Here is a 20,247-nt window from a genome sequence, read left to right as displayed (position 1 = left end):
ATTGTTCCTCACTCAAACACGTAAAAGCACAAATACCAGCTAGCTACCAAGACAGTTGTGCTTTACCTATGCTGTAACAAGGACAAGTAACATTTCCTTCCTAATAAATTTTCCTTTTGCAATTTTTTTCTCATTCTCAGCCAATTATGCTATGAAACCTGGAAGGGTAGGGACAATGGAAAGGACAGGTACAAAATCTCAGAATGAGAAGCCCTGGGCCATCAGAAACTAAGGAAACATTAGATGTGGGTTTAGGCTCATTTTCTTACAAAATATTATCCTAAAATTGGCACTTTTCCTTTCCTTTTATATTTGTACACAATGTAAACAATGTGTACTCCTTGGCAAGGATTTCTTGTGTTCTTTCTTCATGATGTCAAATCACCTTCCCATCCTGTGTGCCCAGGAACTCAGCTCCATGCTCAGTCGCACTCCTTCCCACAAATGCCTGGGAAAATGCCTGGAGAGTTTCATCACCTCCCATTTGTAAACTATTCCCACAGCTCCCTCCCCTGCCAAATATGCTGATTGTAGAGATTATATCCCAGTGATTTTCAGTCTTGTTATAATTCAGGCATCGAGGTCCTTGAACGAGGAAAGATGACCAGTTCATTAGAACAAGGATATGATTACATGGATGTAATTCTTTAAAATCAGTTAATACTGCGAAATATTTAACTTACAAATGAACTTGGATACCATGGTAATACTTACACTACTAATTCAATATTATGACTTTTATTTTCATTAATCATATCATGTTACATTAGGGAAATTTTGGTCTGTCAGTGTGTCCATGAATGCACTGAATGGAAACCCCAAGTTATGACCTGCCACCCTTCTCCTCATCCTCCCCCCCTCCAAATATGAATAAATCCTGAGTTAGTACCATGGATTTTCAAGAAAACAAGAATGGGTTTTGGTGGGGTAAAAATAGGTGTTTTCAGCTACAGACACCACCTCTGGAAGGTCATTCATTTCAGTGCAATCCAGTTCAGAATGAGGCAAAATATGTTCCCAGTTAAGCAGTATATAATATCTTCCATCCAATATAAATCCAGTGACCGTCATTATCAGTTTCCACATGGCAAACAATGTATTGTTTGATTGTTTCATTAAAGAAAGCAAACGCTTTCTTTAATGAAAAGACAGAGCAGAGAGGCCAAGAAACTCTAGTGGCCATGGAAACCCTGAAATCTAAGGATATCTTCTATATCATCACATGTATTTTTTTTGCAATAGTTTATGGTCAATACAGACATTGCATTTTTTTTAAATAACTAGGTCTATGAAATAATTCTACAATAATATGCCAAACAATTTATTACTATCTTTAGTTTAACTCTATGTGACATTTAATCATCATCCTAAGTGACATATTGAAATATCAGAGGTCTGAAATAATACAATATTTTCCCCATTTTATGGGGAACACATAAAGGATGATATTCAAGTACAAGCTGAATAGGTAGCACTGGGGAAAGTTTACTGTAAAATTAAAATATCAACCTCATTGAAACCTTTAGCAGTCACTTCAAAGCATTAGTACAAAGAACTATGCTTGACTGATCATACTAGATTACCTCTGGTGCCATTCAGCTGATACACAGACTGTTTATTAGTTTCATATAAGACTAAATCTAAAGGAAATTTCAATTAAATAAGATGAAATGTTATAACTGCCTTATCATAAGAAAATTCAGTCATGGCAAGAAAAACTTAATTTCCCTTTATTTATTTCATATGAAGTAACTGCAGTTTGCCATTCCAAACTGAGAAACATCCTATAATAAATTGGCCTCTGAGAACTAATAATTATTAATATTTGCCTTAGAATGACCACAGTTAAACTACAACTTTGTTTTGCATTTGTATGAATAGATGCCTTATAATTTAATATTTAAAAAGAAGAGTAGCAAATGGTAGAGATGACTGGTGATGGAAATTCCCAATGGCAAAAAATCTGTCCTAATAGCAGTTCAATGAAGTAATGTGCTATTCTTAATAAAAAAAAAGACACCAGAACTTCCAGTTCCACAATTAATGTGTTAATCATGAAGTTAATATAACCATATATACAATCTACTCCTTATTTATGTAATGCAATAACACCAAAGAGCTACAATTCAAAAATACATTTCCTACATATTGTGACCACTGACCCCTCTGGTAACAGCTCTGCATCAAGCATAATTCAGGAATATATGAAAGATAGCATGGTCTTACTGAGATAGCGTGATATGTTAAGATTTACAGTAAACAAAAATGTGTTCAGACATTTCTTATATGATATTCTGACCATTCAAATCCATCCATCTGCTACTCTAATTACAAGTCTTCTGCAGCTGTAGTAAAGCTAAATCTGAGATACTTAATCTGCTTTTAAGAGAGGTTGGGGTGAATTTCAAACAAAGCACACAAGGGGAAGTAGTATCAACCTCTGCAACAAATACACAGTTTGCAAGGAAAAAATTTATCCCTAACCCTTTTGCAATCTTTTATTATGCATCCATTCCAGACTTCAGTAGCTTACGGGAACAGATAACAGATTAGAAGGCAGATCACTTTTTATTGAGAAGCAGTTCTTTATCATAGTTCAAATCCACTTCTATTCAATAATAGATATATAAATATATCTATCTTATATAATAGATAATATATATAATTTTATATATATGATTTTCTATATATATAAATAATTTTCTATAAAGAAAAATAATCATGTTGCTCAAACAAGATTTCAGTCAACCAGAAGTACCAATTCAGAAGTGATTCAAGTCAAATTATAAATGCATTTCTCTAGGATCAATCCACGTTTACCAATATGACAGTGGAGATGACTGTAAGTTGCAGAAAAAATCCCTTGAAAACCCTTGAAAATCTAGTTTTAAAAGGTGAAACCTGGGATACAATACCATAATATATTCCTATATGAAAAAAAAAATTCCTGGAGCATTTGAAAGCACTGACACATTTGTATTGATAAATGTTATGGTCCAGAATGCAGTTTAAATAGCCACTGAGGAAAAAAGGGATCTTGTGCAGACCAACTACCTTAACGTCTGTGCACCTAGGAGCACAGAGACAGGCTGTTGACCCCAAGAGCCTTGGTCCAGTGTGCTGAATAGCTGACTTTCTGGGCTGCAAGCGCACACTGCTGGGTCATGTCCAATCGTTCATGCAGCAGGATCCCCAAGTTCTTCTCCACAGGGCTACTCTCAATCCATTAATCCCTTGGTCTATCTTGACACTGGGCATTGTCCTGACACAGGTGCAGGACCTTGCACTTGGCCTTGTTGAATCTCGTGAGGCTCACATTAAATTATTAATAAAAAAACCTCCAAAAGCCCTGGTTCTTAATGTATTTGTAAAAGCTCTTAAAAAAGGTAAAAATCAATCTACTTCTCAAGTAAAGCAGTGAAACTGTGTGCAGACCACTCGCAAGGAGCATAGTAGCTAACAGAAAAAAAGAAAAATATTTTCTGCCAGTTTCAGTTGGGTTTATATATGCATTACCCGCAACAAAACTACAACACAATTTTCCACACAAGAGATATTTTTAGGACCTAACTGTATTTTTGATTTTGAAAGGTTGTACTAACTATCAAATGATAAAACCAGAAGAAATCCTACTCAAAATTGCTTCTCTCAATATTATAATATTTTTCCAACTGACTTCTACTGTAATCTGAATTATTTTCTTTACAAAATGATGGTGGTAATGAGAGGTGAAAATAAAACAAAGAACAGGTATGTCCAAATTCTCTGAATCAGGTAGCTGTAGCTTCTCTCCTATACTCCTACAGATTGGTTTGGAAACTAACCATGAATTATGGACAAATGCATTCATCACATGCAAATCAAATACTGGAAAAAATACTCATAAATACTTACTGAATCAACTGAAATTATCACCTCTCCACCTTTATCTTCTGTTTCTAATTAACCGAAAAAATGGAACTATCTAAACAATGTCATATGGTAAAAATGAAAAGTGAGAAACAATTCTTCAACCTCATGTTAATTAAATGGAGATGAAATGATTACATTCTTCTGTACACATTCAACCTCTCTTTTTATTACTTTTAATAACATCTTTTCATGCAGCTTTTTTCTTCTTTTTTTTCATTTAAGCCCACTCATTTCTGCTCTTTAAACAGAACAAAGAGATAGCAAAGAACAAGTGATATCTTGACGCTTGAGGAGATGAAAATGTGGATCAAATAATCACTCACATGCATTAAGCATTCTATCTCTGACAAATTTTCACTTTAGATTTATAACTACTGAAACACCATAGCACACAGGAAAATAGAAAAGAAAGAGCAGATTAGGTGTTGCACTGGCTTCACTACTGAAAGGCTAAGTTAACATATGACTCAAATAGCAATTTCAGAAAGTTAGTATAGATTTAGGTAGAATTTTAAAATATAAAGGCTAAGTATAGCTAGTGCACCTACAACTAAAAGGTGGCATTAAGTTTCATAGACTGAAGACCAGCCTTTAGTTTCGCATTAATGACAAGTCAAATGCACATGGTACTAAATTACAGTCACCTAAACTACTAAAAAACATGAAGATTCTGAAAAAAATCTGTAAAACAAGAAATAGACTACTACAGAAAAGTAACAGCATGAAGCAAAACAATTTTGTTTTGCTGCAACCTACATAATAGAAACTATTTCTAATCACATATTACTCATCCTTCTTAACATTAATCAAAGTAATCAAAGCCTATGGACTTTAAACAAAATAAAAAACATTCCACTGCTTAGTCCATTCTCTCACTAGTTAATTTTCTTACATCTTTTTTACCTGAGAACCACTTCCAGTTGATGAAGTTTCTGACAAAGAAAGAACAAGTTTATTGTTCTTTCAAAAAACAACTATTATTTTAACACAGTGCTAAATCTTCTTCCTACTACAAGCTGATTTTTTCCGTTCTAATCTACCTGCTCTCAACATTAAACGTACCCATGACTAATTTGTCTTACCTGACCTAAAAAGGAAGGAACAAGGCCTCCCAAATTCCTTGTACAGATAAAGCAGTCATATAGCTGCACCTTCAGTGCCTGGGTAAGGAGAGGCTGAATCTCCAGTGGGGTTCTGAGTCCTGAACCCCTAGGAGCTTGCTTACACAGCATGAAACAATTTGACTTTTCCCTAGTCTGTCATTCCCTTGCTTTGTGTATCTGCAGCACAGCATCAAGAGTGTTGTTCCCACCACTGTGCAACAGGTTCAAAGTATCCAGCAAGCAACAGACAGATGCTTGGTGCTTCTGTGGCAGACAGCATTTCCAGACAAATGCATCTCCAGCCACTCCTTCTCTGGGAGCCGAGAAATCATGGATAAATGCTCAGACACCTCAAACAGTGGAACAGACTTAGAAAAATGTTGTGCATGCTAATCCTACTAAAGTGTAGATTAGTCTTTGGTAAAATTCAGTTTAAAAACTCAAGAGTTACTTTCTTAGAGTAAGCATTTGCCAATTAACCTGTATTAGCAGCTCAAAAAAAAAAACAACTCATCCAGAAGTCCCTCTAAAATTTCTGCTAAAATCACTGAAGTTGGTTGTTCTCCTGATTCAGAAATTTTCATTATGTTTACCTATCAAATTCAGAAGAATTATCTCATAAATATAATAAGCATGTATTATGGCCAACCACATAAAACTGGAAATAATCCTGAATATCCCAGAAAGTAAAATTGATAAAATAATACCGGAAACGCATATTTTGATTTATTAACCTGTGAGTTTCATAAAAGTAAGCAGTTTTCCTGAAGATACTCTTTGCTTGATTGGTTGCACTTTAAAACTATATCTTTCTTCAGGATAGGTCTACTAAATATTTTGTTTCTTCCTTTAAGGAAAGTGGTAGCTCTCTCTGATAACCTCGTATGACAATCTGCAATAAGAATAAACAAATTTTGTGAAGATTCTGAAAGTTAAAAAGTAAACAGGGAGAAAGAACTCTTTCCCTGCTTGTACTACAGCATGTTTAACCCAGGCTGTGTGCATTGGCAGGTCTATGGCACTAATGAAACAGATCAGATATAGCTCTTTTTCCTGACTTGAGATCTGTATGACATGTTTGTATTCAGCTTTCTAACTGAAAACAATGATGCAATTAAATCTTCGTATGGTAAGACATTCCTACATATATCTTCTCTCTGAAATATATTCTCTGAATCACTATTAGCTTTGTAAACATACCTTAAGAATAGCTGTTCCTATTCACTGCTAAAACCAAGTGAGTCTTTCAGAGCTACACTGAAGCCACATTGTCATCTACAGCCATTAGAACAGTACTAATCCACACAGACAAGCAGAGATACCTTTTCCCATAACTAAATAAAAGAGGCGGGGGGGCGAAGGGGAGGGGAGAAGGAGGGGAAGTATTTCTCCAAAAATAATTTTTTCCTAAAATTATTTATATTTTGCAGGCATTGCACTATCATTTAACAAATAAATACCTTACTCTTTTTCATGTAACTGCAATTATCAATTAAGACATTAAACAATACATTTCTAATAAATTCTAGCTGTTCAGCAATTACTTTTCCCCCTGGTTTTATCTTCTAAGAACGCAGGAGTTCTAAACAGGCACTTCTGATTTAACACTGATCTGCCAGCTACAGAAATTATTAGGCACTAGAGTATTTATGTGGCTAGTGTAAATCACTAACGCTGTGACTTGCTCTGACTTTTTATGCTGTTATTTTCAGGACAAACAGAGCCAGGCTCTGAAACCCATTCTCCTGTGACAGAATGCTGGGACCTTAATCCTTCTTAATCCTAGTTTTTGCCATGGCACTTACAATGCTTTTCTGGGATTTCCCAAAAGGAATATTCCATAGTTTTATATTGTGTGTTGGGTTTGTTTCCTTTTTTTGTTCTTTTCAGTGTTTCTTTTATATCATGATCTTGCAGAAGTTTTCCAATTAACTTGTATTTCCAAATAATTTTCCAAATTTTGCAAACAGAATAAAATTACTATTCTACTTAAGCTTCCTTAAATCAAGTTGAACACACAAAAAAAAAAAAAAAAAAAGGAGCAAAAAATATATAAATGACATCTATGATAATACTGTAAGATTTTATAAATAGGTTTTAGGCTCACTGTCACTGGAAGCCTGTTTTAAAGATAAATCTTCTTGACCTGCATGATTGTGATTGAAAAATTCATTGTTGGTAAAAACCTAAGAGAAATACCACTCAGGTCTCCGATAACAGCATTCATCAGAATGATGCTAAATATGAAATAGGCTGATTACGGAAGTGAAGCGGCACACGGTTCACCTAGAAATGTTCTATAGTGCAAAGCAGAATGTTTCAATATATATATGTTTCAATATAACAAATGAAAACTTGTTCTTCATAATTTTTCTGACAAATGGATTATCATCATGTTTATGTCTCATATTTCAGCCATATCATTGTAGCACTGTATTCACTTTGATATTTTGAGAGAAAAAGAGGTGGAAATTAAGTACATTCCCTTTGATACAAACTAAGTACAAGCAGTGCCATGGCAGAGTCAAACTGGAGAAGAAAAAACAAAAAGGCATGGTAGGAAGAGACATATGGTACCCCAAGAGCATAATGCTTGATAATTTTCAACATCTTGGAGAAAGCAGTATAGGTAATTAATATTTTAATATACAGAACTCTAGGTTTTCTCACTTAATTATCGGAGAAACCAGTGCATTTTTCTGAAACACACTTCAAACGTAACTTAACTTCTTTGTTGGCCAGGCAAATATCTGTAAATTTCAGACAGGATATGAGCCTCACAGATTGATTTTTGCCATGCTTCATTGTCACTGTAGGGACGACACTTCTTATAATGCAATTATTATTGTTAAAAATCATTATTAACATATTAATAGCAACGAACAACACAGATCTAATAATCTAGTCCTTATTTTTACCCAAATTAACACAATAGTTTTAAATTAGCCAAGCAATCATCATTCCTATTAAAAATAGCCTATTTTTTTTTAATTGCAGGCATCACTCCTGTTGATAATATGCATCATATACACTTAAACAGATAGCATTTCCAACTATGAAAATTACAATAGTGAGGGAAAAAAAAAAAATCTTTCTTACCTATGTATACAATTTTTAGATTCGAGATATGCCATACCAGAAGCAGCATCTAATGAAAATTTCACCAACTGTTTGGTTTTTAGATCATCCTTCTTTTTTCTCAAAAAGGACAGGAAATCACCTCCTAGCAAAACAGACAGATCAACAGTGAGGCACGACAGATAGGGTACTCGCATTTACTTCTCTTAGGAGTGCAAAACCAAACTAAATGCAGCTATTAGCTGTTCTCAACCCATCAGTTTGAGGTTAGCCTAAGAAAAAGGAACACACCTTCCAAAATGCAGTTTCCCTAACTTCCCCTAAATAATAAGTGCTTAAAGGGAAAACTGTTTTAATATACCCAAAATCTTCACGAGTGTACGTTAAATCCAGACATATATGAAAATTGTTGACAAAACCAATTTCTAATTTGTGATAAATATAATTAATCACAGAATGGTTGCTGCAGGGGTTTATAAAACTTTTGAATAAAGAGGTTAGGTCCTAATAATTTTTAATTGATCATTTGCATGGGTGTATCTCAAACTCTACACTGACATGTTTGGAGGGGTAACAAATTGCTTTACTTCTCAGGCAGTGTTAACTGCATATTTGACACTGGCAACTGAAGACAAAGAACTGTTGCTGTGACTTCACAGTCTTCTGCCTTGCAGGAACAAAGCTACTGTCCTCTTGTCTGAGGAGGGAAGGGGTCAGCATGGAGGATTTCCAAAAAGGCATTTGTGTTTGCAAAAAAAGTTTCTGAAAACTGAATTAGGACAAAGATAAACAGGAGAGACGCTATATAAACACTGCAATGCCATGTTCTGATTGATATTAACTGTATTAAATATTTTTTCTAAAATATACTTTATTGTTCCAGACAAAGACAAAAAAAAAATCATAATAGAGCTTTCCACATCACCCTATTTATTTGTTAGAATGTAGCCAGCCATTGCTCCAGTCTTTGTTTCTCTTCACTTTGCACTGAATTGACCATAGTGATTCTCTTTTGCAAATAATGCACTGTTACACAATTCTATTTGCTGCCTTCTCATCAATGTGAAAAGACACTATCTATTAAAAGTTTCATATGGGATTTTCTTAGCAGGCCATTCCTATTCATATTTCATACTGCAAGAAATAAAAGACTATTAAAAGTCTGCTGTTGTGAAGTGTAACTGTAATGCCCATCAAATATGAAGTTGGAGTAATTGTAAAATGGATTAGCACCTTAACTGTCAATCTATGATTCTATGATTAAGGGACAGTCTATAAAGCCATCATATCTAGACCATTTGTACTAAAGGACACTTGAATCCAGGCAAAAAGAATAAACAGAGCAGTTGACAGTTAAGGTTAATGAAAACTCCCATAAAATTAACACCTAATAAATTATAGATAACCACTGTTTCCACTTTGCTTAATTCTTTTTTTTTTTTTTTTTTTTTTTTTTGTAAGCACAGTGATACTACAGAAAAGACAGAAAACACTCTATGTTCACAGAATTGTATAGTTGAGGCTGGCAGGGATCCTATGGAGGTCATCTGGTCCAACTCTCTGCTCAAGCAGAGCTCCCTAGAGCCGGGTGCCCAGGACTATTCCCAGATGGCTTCTGAATATCTCCATGGATGGAGATGCCAGAACTTCCCTGTGCCAGTGCTCAGCCACCATCACAGGGAAGTGTTTCCTGATGTTCAGGAGGAACTTCCTGTATTTCAGTGTGTGCCTATTTTTTCTCATCCTGTTACAGGGCATGACTGAAAAGAGCCTGGCTCTGTCCTCTTCGCACCCTCCCTCCAGCTATTTATATACATTGATGAGACCTCCTGACTCTTCTCCAGGCTGAACAGTCCCAGCTCTCTCAGTCCTTCCTCCTAGAAGAGCTGCTCCAGTCCCTTCATCATCTTGGTGGCCCTTTGCTGCACTGTCTCCAATGCGTTCATGTCTGTCTTGTACTGGGGAGCCCAGAGCTGGACCCAGTATTCCAGGTGTGGACGCACTACTGCTGAGCAAAGAGGAAGGATCATCTCCCTTGATATGTTGGCAGCACTCCTCCTAATACAGTCCATAACACAGGATACCATTCACCTTTCCCACAAGGACACATTGCTGGTGCATGTTAAACCCTTGGTGCCCGCAAGGACTCTCACATCTCTTTCTGCCAATCTGCTTCCCAGCTGGGCAGTCCCCAGCATGTCCTGGTGCCTGGGGCTGTTCCTCCCTAGCTGCAGGACTTTACTCTTCCCCTTGTTGAACTGTATAAGGTTCCTCTGGGCCTCTTCCTCCAGCCTGTCCAGGTCCTTCTGAATGACAGCACGACCCTCTGCGGTATCAGCCCCTCTTCCCCAGTTTGGTGTCATGTGTAGACTTGGTAAGGGTGCACTCTGCCCATCATTCAAATCATTAATCAACATGTTGAACAGTACTGGACACAGTACTGACCCCTGAAGTACATTGCTATTTCATGACCTCCAATTTTCTTAATGCTTTGGTTCCAGTTAAACAGCTGAATAAATCTACCAGATACATTCTTTCTTCAGTGACAGATTTCCAGCTATTTTTGAAAAACAGTGCACGTAACAGCAAAACACAGTCTCTTTAAGGCATATACAGTCTATTTTTCCATTTGTAAGAGTAACAAAGGGTTTGTATAAACCACATAATCCAATACTATGGATGATCTAGGTATTTAACTGTTAGACTGCCAGAATACATTTTTCAAGCACAAGGATGAAAGTAAAGGTGAGTGATCTTTTTTATTCACAAGGAATTGCCCATATTGGGCCAGCAAGAACCCCTTAGGAACTACTAAAGATAAAGGTTTTTAAGATATTAAAAGTTAACCATACCATTAAAAAATTTAGAAATAATACATGTTATAAGTTTGTTTCTAATATTCTCAGGCAATCAAATTAAGATCCTAATCTTCATCAGTTTGTTTCCGAACAGGATTAAAAGCTGCTCAGTTCCTTATACCAGAACAAGCCAAACACGCACGAGCAGAAACTCTAACTTCCCAATGCAAGCTTATCATCAGGAAGTGATTTAGACTTGCTAATTTTCAGTGTTTGGCATGTACTGTATTGAACATTTAGAGTTCTGAGCAGAACCAGCACAATATATCTTGAGCTACATACAGTGTATTTTATACCTATCATCAAAACAGAGTTTAATAAAATTATCTTAATCTGTCTCAGTCTCAATAGTGAAAAAAGTCAGCAAAGGAATGTTTTCAATAGCAGTTCTGTTTTCTTCTATCTATCCTGGCATAGAGATGACAAAAATGTCTTTTAAATACTCTGTTCGGTATTGATTTGAAAGCACTGTCTGTTGCAGACAAAACAAAGTGATACACTTGTACAAGATATATCGTTTTAGGTCAAGTCTGATCCTCAAATCAAATCTTCATCATTGTGATATGAACATAGTCTTAAGTGTCTGTCCTTTAACTAACAGAATTATTCTTACTAGTAGATTTTTACTTTTACTGTCTACTGTGGCCAATGTTCCAGTTATTCATCTTCATAGAAAAGCATCCACATGCATACCTTCACTGATGAGTTAAGAAGATTTCAGTACAAACCCTTCAGTGTAGAACTGTGGTTATGTAATGTCTTTATGTGCTTCTTAAAACATGTTTAAATATAAAAAGCCCTAATTCACTATTTGCAGCACATAGTGTTAGAGCATCATCTCCAATATAGTAGCTGTTGATAAAAAATGAAATAGACCAATTAGACTATGAAACAACTGAAACTAAACTAGATGACTACATACTAGTAAGTAATGCTTTCTCTTATACATGAAATTTCTATTGTATTCTACACGGCTACCTGTTATTACAGTTAATGGCATTCAACACTATCAGGAAATAAGGTTTGCTCCAACCACTCTAAGTACTACAGAAATAATTAGACCATTACAGTATTATCACCAAACAGAAATTGACTGCCTGTTTGGGGTTTACAGGAGGATAAATAACAGTACAGGAGTGTCTGCCTAATATGATAGCATTATTTTACTAAGTAGATGACAAAATGTAGTACATAAGCAAAAGCTCCATGAGAGCAGCCTATAGTAATTGGATTCCTGAAAACACCTCTTCATGTATTTCACTGTGAATGTGAACTATTTCCCATTATAAGCAGAAATTTTAAGAGTAAAAATACCACATACCAGCATCTCCTAGTGTTGGCCATACTTTATAGTATAAACTTTATGTTGTATGTTAAGTAGTATTTTATGGCAATATAACAGTTCCATTAATGGTGCACACAAAAGTAAGCTGATGTTTTGCAAGAGAAGAAAAACTATCTGTGATCTATGAGAATAAATCAAAATACAAGAAACAGCAATGAAATAATTTCTGACTTTAACGACATTTAAGATCACCTGTGAGTACATAATTCAGTGTTCTCCTGAGCTGGTGCCCAAAATGGCACCCACCTACTTGTTTTAGGCACTCTTGGGCATTCTGAATGTCAAGAGTGCCAGTATCAACATAATTAAAAAATAGCTTTGAAATTGTGGTGTGAAATCTCCCACTTACTGATTTCTAGATATATAGACATACATTATATATTGTATGTCTATGTGGCATCACACAATTTAAATAATGTTATGAATAATAATTATACAAATATGAATGTGTTAACATAATAGCAGTTATTAAGAGTGATATGGAATGATATATTATTATTTACATATAAGTTTTAATAAAGTGGGAGAATTTCCTTTATTAAACAGCCTTGTAAAGTAGAAGTTTGTTTAAAGAATCCAGTTAATTTTTCTTAAATTTATACACGTATTAATCATGCAGATGCAGCATGCTTCTGGCTATATCACTTAATGGTCACCTAACAGAGAAGAGCTCCATGATTCAATATTTGTAATTCCTTTATAAGCTATTATAATATTATTGAAATTACCTTTAGCTGCACCTGTGAGTTTTTATAAATTTGGGGATTCATATGGTGAGTCTTTTGACTAATGTAAAGAAATTTAGCATTTCTTTATTGCCCAGTATCTTAATCCCATATACATAAACCCACAGTTACTTAACACTATGAATTTAAAATAGTAAACATGCATCTATAGCAATTCCAGAAGACATTTTGTAAAGAAAGCAAGCTATTTGACAAACTATTAAAAATTAGAGATTTAGAAATGCTGAAGCCCTCATTTTCCTTAAAACTGTGTGCCTTCACTTTTCAACTAATGGATCACTTGTATGTAATGCAGTATTTTTCAACTGCCTACAGAGTACTGTTGAAAGATTTAGTTAAGACTTCGTTTTTCCTGTTACGTGAAGCAAATAAAAGTGGAAATGCATGTATGTGAAACCAAGAGATGAAAGAAAAAAACACCAAAGTTAAAAGAATGGCATACATTGAGAGCCAAGCAGCAAAAAACAAGTAAACACAGAGATGTTGCTTGCAAAGGACTGCAAAGAAGATGACTTTTTAGCAGAAGACCTGTGATGAGACCACATCTTGCACTGTGGAGATGTGGTGATGTGGAGATGTGCAGGAGATGACTCACTATCACAAAATAACTACACTACAGTAAAATGAAGAAGGTTACAGCACATAATGTGCTATTTCACTTCATTTAATTGGGATGACAGACTATAGATATATGATACTGAAAATGAGGAAAATACTGACAATGGTCAGTATTTTGGATTTGTGGTGGATCAAGTAAGCTAGAGTGTGAAGCCAATGATCCTACCACACTAAATACTTATTCCCACATGGTATAAAAGTCTGTGAAAAAATAAGTCTGTCATTATGTGTCAAAAATAAAGCAGAAATCATAGCAAAAATCAATAGCCAGCATCCCTTGTCCTCTATGCTGCACAAACTAATGCTGCCTAGACTTCTTGGACTCTTTATGTTTTTGTATGGTGGCTATGAAAATATAGGACTATAAAAGTGGGTAGATACAACCTACTTCAGAAGTTAACTAAAAGGAAAATAATCTTTCCTCAGGAAGTGTTCCATTCTGTTTTGTTTCAATAACTCCTATAATTAGATTATGATTAAAACCCAGTAATCACTAGCCTTGAAAAAGATTCCAGATTAGAAAGTCACGACAGCCCATGTGAAACATATATGAAGAACAGGGTTTTTTTAATGTACAGAAAAACAATGAGCTTTTTTTTAATGCAAACACATTAAATAATAGATATTTTTACTTAACGGTTGTTATAGGTAAAGCAAAAATAATGTGAAGGAATACCAATAAATAAATAAGATGCATATAGAAGTTCTTGCAGCTGCCAAAACACTCCGCTGATTTTTACGTTTGGGTTTTTTTTATTCAGCTTTCAGATTTTCTAGTTTCATCTAGTTACTGATCTATTTTTGCACAATCTCGATAAAGAATATAGTACCACCAAAGCCTAAAATATTTTAAAAGATAAAAAACAGTCTCAAATGTCACGTTAAAAGGAGACTGTACAGAGGACCTCTGGTTTTGTTTTATCAAATAGAGAAGCTCTGAGCTTGAAGGAGTTTTTAATCACCACCACCTACACCCCAGCAAAGGAATCTAACTGCTTCCCCTTTTAGTATCCTCACAGTTGGAAACCACGCAGCAAGTCGGAAGGCAGAAGCCCACGTGAATGTATGACACTAAGAAGGGAGAGGAGAAAGAACAAATGGGGTCTGTATGCGTGCATGTGCATGTATACTACGAGAGGGCTTGAGAGGGTGAAATCGGTCATATATATACAGAGTGAAGGAATCCACGGAAGGGTGACTGGTTCATAGGGTGACGTGCCCAACAAAAGAGAAGGTGGCAGAGGTAGAACCTCGGCAGGTTGCAGTGAAGTAGGGACAAAGAAAAATGGAAGCTGGAAGTTTAGCTGAGTACAAGAGGAAAGGAGAAGAGAAACTGTAGGACAGACAGAAGGTGGCTTTAGCAACAGCTAGGTATTGAGCCAGAGAACTTACTTGACTAGAAAAAAAAAAAAAAGAATTGAATGGAAATAAAAAGCCAGTCACTACCACTGTTAAAAATCTGCACCTTATCTCTGATTTAAATTTGGCTAGAATTTGATCTCTTTTTCTTTTTGCTGCATTGATTTTTCACCAGCATGCAGTAAACATTCAGGATGTGACTGAAAGATAGGACACAGATCTGAAATTTGCTGGCAAAAGTGCACAATACAACCACTGGGACAGATCATGCAAAATTTTTTATTAAAAGTTTTAAGTGATGTCTGACAAGAAGCAACTGAAAAAAAAAAAAAAAAAAAAAAATCTCTGTAGAGATTTCACTCCCTCCAGAAGCAGGAAAGAAAAAACCACCACCATACAAAGTAGAAAACACAGCAGCTGAACCACATAACATGAAACTAAGAGTTCCCAATTTTTTCACCATTGATCAACATTCCAAGCCTGTCTATGAAATTGGCTGCACCTCAGAGACAGCAGGGCTAACTTCAGGCTCAGGTAAGCCATAGCATACATGTACTTTAGCTACTCTTAGCATTAGCTCTCCTTTATACCAGATGATAATTCATTTAGCAGAAAAGCTCAGATAATATGGGTATCATTCCAACAAATAAATTATACATACCTCAGTCTCAGCACTGAGACTTTGGTTATAAACGGGCTTGTTGACTTCGGTGCAAGTAACAGCAGAAATACATGGAGTCGGCTGTGATTTGGTGCTATCCCCTGAGGTATCACTACATGCAGAAAGTAAGAGTAATTCCACAAAAGTCAGTTAAGATTTAGTAGGTTGTATCAGGTATACCACGGCACTAGCTATAATGGATCTGTAGGTATTTCTCCGATTTATGCTGTATAGCCCTCTCTTCTGACAAAGGCCAAAATGGGGGCCTGATAGGCTTTATTCGCAAATGCTTCTGCCCTAACACACCCTGCTGGAGTAAAAAGTGCTGTAACATACAGAAAATAGCAATGGAGTCACCTTTATTTCAGAAGAGATGGGAGTAAGTAGCCAAGTTGGATCAATGACAGCTGCAGGTCAGACAGCATGAACAGGGCTCAAAGGTAATCACAGAGCCTGGGTTAAGAATGGCTTATCAAATCTTGTTACAGGAACTAAAGAAATGGCTATGGTCTTTCGGAACATGCCTGGGAGCCAGTGTAGCTGGTAGTGCTGCACTGGAGCTAATAAAATCTGCCACCTCTGAATTGTTTCTGCATCAATGGCATAACCAATCTGCATCTCAATTGATTCAGTACAAACCTGAACGGGTTACCTTATCCAGTTGCAAAGATGTGTGTTATGAGACCTTCCTGAACTCCACCTTGAAAGCTAGCTACACATGTCTAGATATAAGCTGAACATACATAGTTGAAACCTAATTCAGACACCCAAGCCATTAGATTACTGGATGTTTTCCATAGCTGTTTATATATACAAGCAGAGCTCAACCTGTTTCCAGCTGCAAATGTTCAGCAGATCCACTCTGATGTATGTCAGCATAAGCCTAAGTAAAACAAGTAAAACTCCACGTCCAGTTAAGAGGTTATTTTTTTTTGCAACCCTGTATCCATTATCAAATAGGAATATGGTGGTATCATGAATGCACACTAGTATTCCAGAGAAATGTCTACAATGCATTTAGTATTAGAGTGAAAAATGCCCATAAATACCCACTGGGGAGGGGGTGTGGGCATCACACAAAGAGCAGATCATTGATATAACAGACTAAATAAGGCCTATGGTCATGAATGGATTTGGAAACGCGAAACAACAGCTGAAAAACTGTTCAAAACTGTATGAGCTAAGGATCTGGTACAGAAAAGAGATCTAATTTTCCTAATATAGTAACATATAATATACACATAATGTCTTATATTATCATAATTCATATGGTAGAGGAAGCTAATCTAAAACTTGACAAACCAGACTCTTGAATTGCCTATTGTTGAATGCCTGACATAGTAAAACGAAAATGCTTTCAAAATATTTCTGTGGATGTAATTTTAACTATATTAATTATAAAAATGTCTAAATATATCAAAATCTGAAACAGAAAGTAGGCTATCAGCTTGCAATTAAACAGTCCTACCTCTAAAAGGAGAAGGTCACAAAACAATACAACTACAAATTCCTCCTACTACCTTGAATCAACTGTTGGAACATATAAAGATATTTGCATCTACTGTCAATTAGACAAATCCTTCCAGCGTGAGCTGGTGCAGGCATGATGATGGTGTTTATCTTGACAACCTGTGCAGACTCTTTTTGCTGGAGGGACAGAGACACCTTTGAAGGTTCTACAAAATAAACTGTTGTAATAGTTGCATGAAGTGGTAATTGCACCACAGAATTATACATCTATATTCAAAATCTCTCACTCTAGATCTCCCACTCACAGTTCACAAACATGTGAAGTTCCTACCTCTAAATTAAAGTCTCCTTTCAGGGCAAGCTAATATTCAAGTAAATGGAAATGAAAATAAAGAAGGAGAAGAGAATTTTGTGGTTTGGGATTGCTTTTTGCATCTCACCAATTACATGTGATTTTGATTTGTTTTTTTCCCAAAATGTAGGACGAGAACAAAAACATTCAAAGTTCAAAGGGACTCCTGAAATTTTTATTTTTTGTTTTTTATTATATGTGAGATTGCATGATAAATCAAGAGCGGATGAAACACAGTTAACTGATTCTGAGTGTTTCAGTGAATTAAACCCCCTTATCTGCAAAGCAGAAATACCATAATAAGACCCACAATCATTAAGAGAGAAGTTGGGACCAGGAAGATAATAGTGAGGAAGGTAAAAAAGAAGGGTATTCTAGTTTCTTCTTTTCCTGTCTTTTTCCATGAAAAGTTTCTGAGTTCACTCTAAAAGGTAAAAAGAACAGGAAACAGGTTTTGTCAAGCTCTTCAAGCACTTTCCTGATAATCTTCCTTATACTCCAACAAAATCCAGCATCCATTTGTCTCAAGTTATCAGTCTGGACTCTGGCCAGCTTATAGATAATGCTAGCAGTATTCCAGGCAGTCTTTCTGATCATTATCCAAATTTGTTGAAAATGAGCTGTTATGAAAACTCCTTATGCCCTGTGTGGCCTTAAGAGAGAATGGCAAATTGTTCTTTTCCTGTTCTGAATACCAAAGCAGCTCGTCATAATTACTTCCCTTTCTTCAGTTTTAAGGTCAACAACATAGGTTAAAGCACAAAAAAACTACCGGGAAAACATGCAGAAAATAAAGAAAAAATGGATATATTAACCCATAAAATGTAAGTAAAATGCTCAATTTTTTAGATTGATGTGGCATCACAGAAAAGTTACGTGCTTTCTTACACAGTACTATAAACCATACTTTTACACAAAGTTCTGCTGTTCCTCATTTTGGAAACCATCCCTGACAAAGGCTATCTATATCAGAAAAGTCCTGTAGTAAAGCCTGCATTCACAGTATCAAATAACCAGCAACCCTCACTGAACAATTTTAAGATTAGTATCCCACCTTTACTACATTATTTTTCCATCAAGTTAGTCAAGTCTGTATGATGATACGAACTCATGTATCTATACTATCCTCAAGCATTCGGCAAATCTCAACATATGGGGTTTTTTTCCTGAAATTCATTAGCAATTGTCACTTTAACTTCTTCTTTCTTAGGATTAACCGAGTACTTAAAATGTATCACAACAGATTATTAAAAAGTTATGTATTAAGTTATTAAATAATGCAGTATTCATATTTTTAGACAATATCAGAAAAAAAACCCTCCCATCAAATACCACCTTTGCAATAAACCTTATCGAACTATCTTAGCTGGCATTTCATTATAAACTAGCAAGAAAAAAAGGAACGATATTACAAAGAAAATTATCTATAGCAGCCTACGTGATTACTGAAGTTCTTAATACTAACAGGTTCCAATAGCCTATTTTTTTCTAAGCAGAATTTTGAAAGGTATGAAAATCTTGGGAAGTATATATCAACTTGAGAGTTGTACTCTGCTATTTCTCGAGCTGATTTGAATCATTCTAAGTCTTCAATATAGGATTTAAGTTCAGGGCATGATATTGCAATTACAGTAAGATATAGTTCACTGTCATGGAGTTCTCATTAGCTACGTGCTAACACAGCATCTGAAATCTGTTCTTAGGCAGCAGAGACAGAAGAAGAAACAGGCAGTCAAATACTATCTTCCTCCATTCAGTAGCCTTACTGACGTCGGAATCAGTAGGGAGACTTCATTCACTGTATTGTCTCCAGGTATTGCTGTAAGGTAAATCTCAGGGTCGTAGATGAAGTTTACAGGCTCCTCACCTTAATAATGTCTTACTATTAAAACACAATCCTCCACTGGATGCAACCCACTTCCTGTGCATATGCTGTGCAGATTATCAGCAAATGCTCAACAAATTCATGTGCTCTCTGGCTCAGGACATCACACCATGTGCCCAGGGAGCTGAGATTACTTGAGTCTATGCATCTAGAAACCAGTATATCTGACTTACCAAGTGAGGGCATGTGCATATGCATTGTTCAGGCCCATCCTAAATTAAGAGTTGTAGTAGAATATGAAGAGTAGAAGCTAGCAATATGAAATCAGAAAACATGAGCAAAGGTACGTGCACAGCAAAGGAGAAAGAAAAGTCCAACCTCTATTAGGAACACAAAACGAATGCAAAAAATCAGTATACAAATGCATGGGTGTTGTGCTCCTCATTTTCTTTCTTTTAAACAAAAGAATTAACAAATATTAAGACTAATATTTTCAAATTGGTAACTACAGTTGTCATAGAGAAAGAGTCATAACTACCAAACAAGAAGAAATCTCTCTGAGATGTTCTCCATTAACAAATGTTATAATACAAAGACTATTTCAAATAGGGTTGTTTTCTCAGTTTTTAGTCTACTAAAAAATTCACAGAAAAAAACCTATGACACTGTAAAACTCAGGCTAATTTTTATTATATGGTAGTTGAGAATCCACACAGCAGCTTCAGCATTGGGCCCTTGTCAGGATCTGAACCCAATGTCCAAATGTTGTTTAGGTAAAAAAAGAATAAAATTATTTGCAAGAATGCTTTAAAAGTTATTACAAATGTATCCATTATGCAGTCACAAATCAACATTTTAAAACCATCTGCTTTGCTAAATTGCTTTTTCAGAGCAGCTAGCCAGCATAACTTAAGCCTGCA

General features: G+C 35.6%; 1 protein-coding gene across 10 annotated transcripts in view; it reads right to left on the bottom strand.

Moving 5' to 3' along the window:
* FER (FER tyrosine kinase) overlaps positions 1-20,247 on the bottom strand; it is a 166,503-nt gene that overhangs the window by 34,837 nt on the left and 111,419 nt on the right. For 3 of the 10 annotated variants that reach the window (XM_030511505.1, XM_030511506.1, XM_030511510.1), the window contains one exon: positions 8,115-8,238. The exons of 1 other annotated variant lie outside the window; for it this stretch is intronic. In XM_030511505.1, coding sequence (XP_030367365.1) covers positions 8,115-8,238 — 124 coding nt within the window. Of the gene's footprint in view, positions 1-5,851; positions 5,908-7,397; positions 7,545-8,114; positions 8,239-16,537; positions 16,564-16,845; positions 16,869-20,247 lie in introns of those variants that run through there. 6 more of the 10 variants (XM_030511509.1, XM_030511508.1, XM_030511507.1 and 3 more) reach the window with 6 other exon arrangements.

The sequence above is a fragment of the Strigops habroptila genome, chromosome Z (genome assembly GCF_004027225.2).
Source record: "Strigops habroptila isolate Jane chromosome Z, bStrHab1.2.pri, whole genome shotgun sequence".
NCBI lineage: Eukaryota > Metazoa > Chordata > Aves > Psittaciformes > Psittacidae > Strigops > Strigops habroptila.
The sequence above is the reverse complement of the archived record's forward strand: the minus strand, read 5'-3'. Positions and strand labels throughout refer to the sequence as shown.